An 11,125-nucleotide genomic window follows, 5' to 3' on the forward strand; every position below is an offset into this window, starting at 1 on the left:
CCACATTAAGTGTGGTATGTTACTGCAGAAACAGGACATCTGAAAACATGAGGTAGGTCAGTGAAAGTGCTTGAGTTCATAGGCAAAATTTCACAAGGGTAACAAATCGCCAACAGTTACCTTGTTTAATTTGGTTTGGCAGTCTAGAATTAACTTCTTGCCTTGAAACATTATCATTCATAAACCAAGATCATGCTAAGAGTTCATTTCTTTGTTATTCATTTTTCCCCTTACGTGAACCACTGAAGTTCCTTAAGATCTGCTTGAACTTTGGATAAATTGGATGACCTCTCCTTGAAAAAAAGGCTGATCGTGGGTAGATTGGTGGAGATAAGGAGAAATTAACCCCACCAAATAGTGTAAATCTCTTATGAGAACACCTTCACAACGTGACACTGCTGCAGCTGTCTCAGTAACTGTATTTAGTTTGTGGCCATGTACACCCATGGCTCTCATGGCTGAGGCATTCAGATGGAGTCACAAGGATCTGCACATCTAACTCCACAGGGCAGATGTCTGAGTTGACCAAGTTTGCAAATTATCTTTGTATAGCTTTGGTTCCTTGCCTCTGCAATGGGACTTTGCATTATAGCTCTGTCCTGTTGTGACTTGTGAGAATATATTCAGGAATGTCTGTAAAGTTGTTTGGGAGACAGAAATAAAAGATGTTACAGATTTACATAAATACTTTCCCTTTTATGTGACTTTGTTCAGGAATTGCTGCTGAATTGGAAGACAATAAACGTTGATTTAAATAAAATGAAAGCTATTTCTTCTTCTTCTACAAGGAATTTGTTCTCCTGAGCTTGCAAATCATAGGTTAGGATTTGTGCAGTTTCATTTTCACATCTGTCTTGGAATTGGGAGGCTTGGAGGCCCTGAGAATTTATGGTCGTTACTGCCTCTCTGGGAATTTGAGTCCCGGTTTGCCTACTTTTCATCTCTCCTTTAATTCCACAGATGAGAAATGGAAACTTCAGTTTCTCAGATATTGGCAGCCTAAGAAGGTTCAGTCTGCTAGTAGTACTTAAATTCAATTGGGAATTCTATGAAATTAGTATGCTCCCACAGCATTTTTTATCTTGGTGAACTGGATCTTCCAGTACAGTTTCCCACCAGTAATTTTTAATCAGCTTTGATTTAAAAAAAGCCTTTTCATTTCACTGGTTTAACTTTTTGCCTGTTGAGCTGACTAACATTCTAGATGACGGTTATTGTACAGTATTAATTAAAAATTTTTAATTGTGTTTATCACAAGAGAGGCCATCAGATTTTCAAAGTTGATTTTCTCAATTCTAGCACTGGTAAGAGCATAATTACTGTTTGAAAATATCCTTGAATTTCAATAATTCACATGAAGTTTGATTCAGATGTTTTTCCTTGTTTGTTTTTTTAAATGTTTGCTTTATAGTTTTTGAAAAAAAACAAATCAACTCCTGCAAGCAGACTCATTCATTGGCTTCAGGGGATCGTTCTAGAGTGGGATACTGATAATATGTTTTTATCTTAAATTGATCAAGATTTTTCTCTGTGCTGTAGTCTTTAAGGTGGGCAAACTTGTAATGTTTCTTCTGATCAAAAATTTGTGCCTATATTTTTGAGATGCACACACATTCTAGCCATATAAGTCCTCTTTGCAGGAAGGAAGAGAAATTTATATCTCTAGCAGTAGATTCATCACACTTTAAAGGAAACATCTATCAAATATTTCTTTTACTGTACCCTAGAAGTGTCTGTTTTTTGACAATCTTGTGACATGATGTGAGACTCATTCTTACCACTTCAGGCTTTGTTTCCAAGAGAATGTTTTATTTTGCTGGAGGCTGGGGCTTCTTTCTCCCTCACAAATGGCCGTTGCATGGTATCCATACCAGTGTCATGCTTCTGTGCTGAATCAGAGAATCTGGAAAAGATTTACAATCATCACTGAATTTGTCCTTTTGCCATCCTTTTCTGCTGTGTTTAACTGAGCTGACAAGTGAGTTTGACAGATGTGTCCACTGCTCCAGAAATCCTGCTGGCTATGGCAGGCTTCCCCAGGGTTGGCTTAGGAGCATGCTCTGTTGCATTAAGTGCTGTTTGCAAAAGGAACAAATACACCTCTAGCTAATACATGCCACTAATTGCTGCATGCCGTTTGCCAGCTGGGTGGCTGAATTATAACTTCTTTACCAGACAACTGCTTTCTGGTAGAGGGGGTCAATGCTTACATCAGTACAAAAGACAGCTTAGTTTGCTCTTTGTTATGTGCTAAGGACGCGCTTTACTTGCTCCTTCACTGAATAAAGGAGGATCTATTTTATTGCACTTTTTGCCCCTATTTCCACAAACCAACTCAGAGCTCTTTAAAGGCATGTATCCACTCTTTAAGGGTATTTTCTGACCATTTGTGTTGACTGGATGCTCAGTGTAACAGTATCATTGTTTTTAAGCCCTGGCAGAAAGGAAAAGCAAAAGAAAGCTGAGATTTATCTTCATTTGTTTTCATCTAGAAATGTCAAATAAGCATGTTGCCCTTCTGCAGGTCTCAGTCAGTGGTGGATCCTGGGGTGCTAAAACGCATGGATAAGAATGAAGAAGAAAACATGCAGCCTTTGCTTTCCCTTGACTAACAGTTCCTGAGCATCAAACATGAACTGCAGTGGAAGGCACTCAGCAACAAGCAAACCATTGGGAAAGAGTGTACCAGCTGGAATCCTATTTACTCATGTTTATGTAGCATAATGGAAGCAGGCACAAGATTTTACTATTCTGCCTGAATTCTGGATGCCTTGGGGTGAAAAGGAAGAGAAGAAAGAAGGAAAATAATTAAAAATAGGAATCAGTAATTTATTCTGTAAGTGCCAACCTGTTTGTAAATACAACATAATCCTCTACTTTGACTTTCTAAGATATGGTAAGCAAATACTATGAGTGACTTCTAAATATGTCAGTGAAGTGCATCGTAAAAAAGAGTAGAAAATGTGCATGCATACACACGTGTGCACACACAGAGAAACACGTACTGGACAAGAAAAAGTATCAAAGCCAATTAAATGTTGTCCTTCTTATAGGAAGCCATACTGCAGCTAGTATATTGACTGCAATATACAGTATATTCTCTGCAATGCTCAGTAATGTGCAAAGATAAAGAGGGATTATAAGAACTTGGGGATGCTGTAGCCAGTCAAATATTTCCTAAATGTAGGAATTTATTTCCAACTAACTTTGTGGCTTAGAATTGTGACTTAGCATAAACCATGTAGCATTGTGAAGAAGATAACAGATGAGCTGGAGCCAACTCTTTGACAGTTTGATGTTTGGCTGTATGAGTCTGTGAGGTTTCTTCCTTAACTTTTTATTTACAGTTTGCAAGTAACCCAGCGTGTTACCCTAAACTGGGTGCTGTAATGTGGGTCATGTTGGAGTTATTTCTCTTGAATTTTGGGTGCACGTCAGGAAGTTTTCCAGAACTCTGTTCTCCCTCATAATGAGAAAATAATCCTCTAAATTCAGTGTAAGAACCAATGTTTGAAGTTAAAGCCTGGCAGCAGAGTTCAAAAGTTAATCACTGAATCCTGTGCATTGGGAGACTTGGATACATACATATATATATTTTTTACCAATCTCTGACAAACATGTAAGGTGACATTGTTAGACAAGTATATTTAATTGAAGGTTTATACAGGAAATCATACCAATTCAGTGTACTTAGATATATTATAGATTGTATATTGAGATGACTTCATGATTAATATAGTGCAACTTTCCATAGAACAACAGCATCCCACTCCAAGCAAGGATTAATATGAATAAGTTGTAGTCAAATATCTCAGCCTATGTGTTTGGGGCACTTTTTTGTTTGTTTGTTTGTTTTTGTAGTGTAAGTGTATGTATTTAACATGTGCCATAATAGAAAAATATGTTTTACCTCAAAAGGGCAACAGGTTTCAGTAGGTATTAAGTCAGCTGAAATGCAGGGGCTGTATAATCATTGTGTGTTGACACGAGTACCATTTGTTATATGCTGAGACAGGAATACATCCTTTGAACTAGACAGGCATTTCTTATTAGGGCTTAACTTTGCAATCAGAATAAGACAGCATGTGATGCTCACCTAAACATCCAAATAATTGGAGATATTGCAACAGCATGTCTGGACAACGCAGTGATTAGAAATATGCTCAGCAGATGACCACTAGGGAGGCAGTAGCTCATAGGTACCTTGCCTCTGAAGCTCTGTGGTAAGAGTTTCCTCCATCACTTCAGTATTCACTGAAATTTCAAAATTGCTGGTTATGGTTGCCTCTCCTTGCCTAGGATGATTCCAGATTTCGGAAATGGTGGACTGTGGAGAGTTAAGAGAAATCTTGCAAATGTGTCATCTCAGAATTTGTCTATGGTGGCAACTTTGGCATTCCTCAGTGCTGAGATAAGCCAGTCTCTTCCAGCTCAGGCAGTACATAGATAAAGCAGTTCATTAGGAATACTGATAAATAGAATATACTTCAACATGCATATTGCAGAAACTTGTCTGAACCAGTCATCTTTTCACACTCTTATTTCTATTTTCATGATATGTGTTATGGAGAAACAAAGGGAAAAGATACAGAGCCTGAATTTGAGAAGTATTAATCAGTGGCAGTTGCAGAAAGGGTGATTGGGAACTGTAGCTGCCTACATCTTTGCAGTTTGTCCTACAAATTTTCAGTAGGTGAAAGTATTGTAATACTACTTCCACTCTTTGATGGGCTTGAATGTATGATGAGTTCTTATCTACAATTTTATTCTATTTTTTATGAATCTTGTAACATCATGCTATATAGGTAAGATGTATCTCTAGGATTTATGTAAGTGCCATATTTGAATGTATGTTATACATTCCCACATCTATGGCTAGAGGAATAGTGTATTGCTGTAGCTGATTCTTAAATCCTTACTAGATAAACTGTAATATCAGTATAAATGTTCTCTTCGTAAGGGCTTTGGGATTTAGTCACATCTGTGTAAACTGTGACACAGTAGTGATCAAAGTCTTCACAGATGCTGTTGTATACTTGGGCCAAACCTTGGTGTGAGCCAGCCCAGCACTGATTGCAGAGTACACCAGCTGTCTGGACAGAAAATGCAAATGCCTCTTAATCCTGACAGAGTATCTTTGTAGGAAAGTATATCTGCTCAACTGTATGAAGCTTCTGCATACCAACTGATAAATTTATTTTGTTTGTGAGGTTTTTATTAGCTGTAATTTATGTAACGTTTTCTGAAGCCTGATTTCAGCTTGAAATTAGTGAGCATTAATTATTATTTACAGTTAGTGAAAGTGGGGTATATTATAAATTTGCATTACTTGGTCTTCATCTTTCACCAAGAACAAACCTACTTTTTCAATAAGATCCTCACTGTTAAGGAGTTAGGCTACAGCTTTTATTTCACTGAAGCAAATTCTTGCAGTGGTAACTGCAGTTGTGACACTGGAAAAAATGGATAAAAATGGATAAGAAAACCAATTTTCTGTCACATGCTCTCGGTATTCTTTGAAGGCTTTTCTCTTTTACTCATTAGAGTACATAAAGTGTTTTCCCCTTCTCCCTGCTTCTTGTAGAAAATCTTTATAGATAGGTCAATTTTTAATAGCTGAAATTTGGACTGAAAACTTTTTCCAATCTTTATTATGATAAGACTTAATGTTGAATTTTTATAGCAGAACTGAAGTGCTAAAAATAAAATTCAAATGTTTGGGAGGGTCATTTTTATTTCTGACCTTTGTTGTATACTGGGTAGAATAAATCTTGTGCTTATGCATGCTGATATGCATACCAGAAGAATCCTGCCATATGAGGAACTTAGTGGAAAGACTGGATTCACCTGTTCAACCAGCTAAGTGAAAAAAAAAATAAATAAAAAGGAGAAAAAAAGTGTAAAATTGATTTAATGCTTTTGACAAGAACAAGAAATGCTTTCACAGAGTCTTTTCCACAAAAGACTCTATTGAACATATATGGAGAAGTTGTGGAAACTTTAATGCCCAAAGCTCTTTGATCCTGCAATGACAGATGTGCAAGTCTGTTGGCCTTATAAAGACAGGTAATCAGTCCCACTAAGCTCCAACAAACATGCAGGTTCCCAATAGATATTAGGTGTAATATAGCTTTAAGAAGTCTTTACAGAAATGTAAATTTATTGTACAGCATATTTAAAAAGATGTTTTGCACTCTGCAAACATGAGATGCCTATCACTAAAGATATTTATAATGGTATACATAACACAGAATTAAAGAAAATAGGTGTGGAAGGGACCTCAAGATGTCAGCTGTATTGTTGTGTGGAAGAGCAGATTTTCTTCAGTCGTGTTTCTCTTAAAGAATTGTTTTAACTCAGTACATTGCATGGAATGTTCTTTGTATCATTTAAACACAGCCACAGCAAAGCCTAAGCACAATATCTGACAAAATTGTAACTTGATCATATTACGTTAATTTCTTTTATTATTTACTTTCATTATTTCTCTTTGGGAAATTAAAAAAGTTTACCAAATGTAGTAATTCTACCATTCAGAATTACCTGGAAATCAATTTACAGTAAGCTCTGGTCATGTCACTGTTAATATATTGTTTTTATTATTATTAATGTATTCAACTGTTCAGATTTTTGAAAGGCATGTTTGGAAGAACATACGCTTAAGAAAAAAGTTCAAAATAAGACTTAAGGATTGCAGGCAGGGGAAAGCTGAGTTTGTTTTGGATAATTTTTACTTGCCTCTGGGGCAAGTCCTTTTGAGCTATCAACAGGATTAGGTACTAGGACAAATTTGTAAGAAGAATATCAGTGTGAAAAACAAGAGACAAGATCTCAAAGGATTGAGTACTGAAAAATCACATGGCTAGCTGTGTAATGTCCTTTTAATGAAAGGCATTTTGTGAGTAGCTTCTGTGCATGCATTTGTGGTGCTGAGACTTTGGACTTTCATCCAAAAACTTTAAAATATAATATGAAATCAAGAAAATAATAATCATCCCATTTCTCAGGTAGCAATATGGAAACAGTCAGTTAGAGATGTTCAAATCTCAAAAGAATACATTTGTGTTGAGTTTATGTATGGCAAAAGCAATGCTTTGATCACTCAGTCTGGTTTGAAATGAAAGAAAGAAGATCTTTTTTGTGAGAAGAATGTCTAGCTGTTGATTCAGTCATGCCCAGTTTCCTTAGAAATGTCCTACGCATTTTCGCTTGAGCCCTTTGCAAACCAGGGATGGTTTACTTGAGTTACATCTGAATGTACGTGCCTTCTGCTGAGGAGCTGGTAAAAAAGGAGTATGTCCCCAAAATGAAATAACATTTTCCCCACCTAACTGATGAAAAACTGTTTACTGTTGGCTGCCCAATAGAGAACTCTGAACCTGTCAAGGGAGGATCTCTTCACGATGGCTTTGAACAATAAGTCCCGTTAGCCATACAAGGAACACTGACATTTCATTTGGAGGCATTCTTAAGTGACCTCCAGTGAAAGTGCAGGCTAGCTAGACAGGATTCCACATTCTGTACTGTCTTGTAAATTTTAATGATGCTTTTTCAAAGGTCTGTATTTAGGACATTAACTTTGACGTATCATTCAGTCTGCATTTCAGCTTCCATTTGAGCAGGAATTTTTTTTCCTATCAAATTTTGGGATCTTAGTTTGTTTCCTTTACACGAGTCTGTTGCCACAAATATGGCACTGAGCCCTGATGGAATGCACAAGTTGCAACTTGATTTTGCTGTTTAAAAATTGGTGCAGTTGAAGCATGGGTCACAAGCTCACACTAATGTATCATTCATTCTCCAGTGTTTTGTGTATATAAAGTGCTTTGATTGATAGCAGATATATCAAACTCCAGTTTAAAGTTGAAAAAAAAAAAAAACTTTCTACAGTGAGTTCAAAATCTGAGTTGGTGATATTTCTGCAGAATTCAAGGAAAGGAAACACTGCTCTAAGGGAAAACGTGGATGCTCTTTTTATGGCATGCTATTTATGGTAAAACACAACCAAAGTATTTTGTCTATGGGAACTCTAGTCAGGCAATTCTTTTGTCTCTGTACCAATCACAAACAACAAGCCCTCTCTAATAAAGAGGTGTGACAAATCTATTTGCTTTTGGCAAATGATTTCCAGTGAATTGCCATATCTCAACAGCAGACAAATGGTGGGAATTAATTAGGATTTGTATTTAATATGGAAATACTGCTGTGATTCCTTAAAATGCTGCTACATCATCAGCAATGCACAGCAGTGCCTAAAGGCAAGCATCTCAAATGGGGTCCCTTGGTTAATAAAAATTTAAGGGGACAAAACAAAGAGAAGAGATAATAGAAAATTGATAAAATGCAATAATTAAAGACAGAAAGTGGCCTGTGCTGGAAACCTGGAATGGCAAAAATTATGTGAAGGTCTACCATATATATTATGAGTAGAGTTCCCATTTTGTTCCCACACCATTTCACTTGTATGGCTATAATGGAGTTTCCCAAATCTTCAGAAGATGCTTCTGAGCTACCTTGTGAAATCACATACAGAGTGGTTGAGCCTGAGAACATGACTTCACAGATCAGTGCTTGACATCAGATCCTCAGCTAGAGAGGAGACCCGGGCTGATTGAGACTTGGGCACTTGAAGAAAGATGCAAACTGCTGTGCCCTGCCTGGCTGAAGAAGTCATGCAGGAAGAGAAGGCAAGGAGCCATACACCCAAAAGTAAAGGTGGGAGGCCTGTGGAATAAAGGACAATGGGGAGGTGGAATGAACAGAACAATCATTGGAATAAGATGGTGAGAGAGGCTTTCATTTGCTCTGTAATTGATGTTAAAGAGGCTTTACAAAGCCCAATGGCAAATTTGTCATCAGAAGGGTAAAAAAAATACATTTCTCACTTTCCAACACAAACTTGATTTTGATGTATTTAAACCTGATATGTACAGCAGGCCTGAACTGTCTCCACTGCTGTTTCCAATGGGGCTTTGGGATGTGGGCATGACATAGCATCCAGGAACTGCAAAGCTCATGTTCACAAACCTGTCCAGAGGAGGAGAAGGAAGGGATATATTCTGCAAGTCCCTGCTACAGAGGTGACTTCACGGGAGAGTGGATTCAAGTCTGTTTTGCCCTATCATCTGTATCTGCTCCTGTTCTGTGTAGAAGGCTGTGAGCATAAATGGTACAGAGACCTCCCCTACACACCATGGTGCTGTGCGTAATTATGCAGCCTTCAAGCTATTGCTAACGGTGTGTCCTGTATCATTAACAGGTCTGCTGGTGATGTTAGTAGTAGCCAGTAGGCACCCAGAGTGGAGATGATTTAAAGGAAAGAGAATTTTATGAACTACACTTAAATATAAACATACTAAATTGGTGATTGTTGCAAGTAATACTACGATTATAATGAATTAAGGGTTTTCAGTGTTTGGTTGCATTGTATCTTGATGAGACTTAGCGTGTAATCAATTTCCCTGAAATATAATTTTCCCTGAGGTTCATATGCACCTTTCATGCTTCAGTGGCAGAAGGAATTGAATGGTAGAAAATATTTTAAAGCTATAAATTTATTCAGATGGACACTTGTAAAATACCTATCCGTATTAAAAATAAATTTTGCAATTAACTAGGTTTCAGCTTGACAATAATAGCTCTTAAATCAGTTGGCTCTAGCATTTTCATGGTCTGTTGTATGAAATGTATCCTGCTAACCTTTCTCATGTGCATTTTTTTTTTTTTTTTTATCCCTTGCATTCCACAACATCTTGTTTTCTGTATATAATTCATTCTGTGTGTAACTGGGGAAAACTGTAAAAGGAAAAACAAATAAAAAACCAACCAACAAAACACTGACGATCTACAGACAGGAGCTTGAAAACTATTATTTTAAAAGTTTCCCTTACAGAAATCTCTGGTGAGTGAATCTCCCTTCCAGAGTGAAATGGAAGATGGAATAGAGACTGACTTCACCATAGATTAATACAAAAAATAGATTTGGACTAGAAATCCATAAAGGTGTAGATAGACAATTACCTGGGATAGCTTTTGTGATTTAAGGTGTTGCCTTCTCCTGGCTGTTAACAATCACTCTTCAGCTAGATATTACTGCCCCAACACTTAAGCAGTAGTAGATTATGACAGCAGTCCTTTTCCAATGAATGTTGTTAACAAACTCACACTGTTGGTTCTGTTTTCATGCATGTGTAAAAACATTCATGTAATCTATTAGAACATCTTAGATGATGGTGATTAACAACTAGTCATGGCAACATCTAAAATTGCAGAAGCTAGGTTGGCTGTCTGTGCCTTAAGCCTCTCCTGATCTTGTGTAGTAGTGACCACTGAATACTTTTTTTTTTTTTTTTTTTTTTTTTTGCATGCAGTAATCTACTTTGGAGCCTTGCAGAAACGCCTATAGCACCATATCAAGAATCCAGAAGTTAGAGAAGTAATGTACAAACAGCATTTGTATCCTCAGGATAAATTTTGTTTGTTCGTTTCTAATATAGTATTGTTAGGACTCAGGGGGTCTGAGATTTGTAAAGTCAGGACAAGTCTATCAGTCATGTTCTATGTATATTTTCATTAAGTATTCTATTTTCACAACTTGTTGTCAGTTTGAACTTTATTATTGGACCTAGTAAGATTGTTACTTATGGTCTGTTGTGTTCCAACCTAAAATCTGAAGATTAAGCAACTTGTGAAACATGTCACTCTTTATAGTGCATATTTAAATATCATCAGTTCTCTGTGATCAGTGGGCTGCTTTGGAGGGTACTACTACTTTAAGTCACTGTTGGATACTGAGGAAGAATTACATTGTTAAATAAAATATGACCAAATGAAAATTAAAATACATATATATTTTTGTGTTGTATTTGGAGTGTTTGTCTGGCTTGCTAGCACTAAAAAAAAAAAAAAAATACATGTGAAGGACAGATGTTAATGAACTCAATTTTTACAGGCTTTGGAAAGAAACTATTTCTTTCTGCTCAACATTATATAGGCTTTATACACCTAACACATTACACCTTTACAATGATATGGGTAAAATACAAATGCCCAGGTAGCCCAGACATGGGATCCGGTTGGAGTCTCTTGCAGCTCCTGTGTGACTACCTCACCTTGGTTTCCTACT

General features: G+C 36.9%; 1 protein-coding gene across 1 annotated transcript in view; it reads left to right on the plus strand.

The window, feature by feature from the left end:
• The window catches only part of CLVS2 (clavesin 2), a 57,287-nt gene extending 46,400 nt beyond the window's left edge, over window positions 1–10,887 (plus strand). The window contains exon 5 of the mRNA XM_048936755.1: window positions 2,525–10,887. Coding sequence (XP_048792712.1) covers window positions 2,525–2,612 — 88 coding nt within the window. The 3' untranslated portion in view covers window positions 2,613–10,887. The remainder of the gene's footprint in view (window positions 1–2,524) is intronic.
• Window positions 10,888–11,125: the final 238 nt, after the last annotated feature.

This window comes from Lagopus muta, chromosome 2, assembly GCF_023343835.1.
Source record: "Lagopus muta isolate bLagMut1 chromosome 2, bLagMut1 primary, whole genome shotgun sequence".
Classification (NCBI taxonomy): domain Eukaryota; kingdom Metazoa; phylum Chordata; class Aves; order Galliformes; family Phasianidae; genus Lagopus; species Lagopus muta.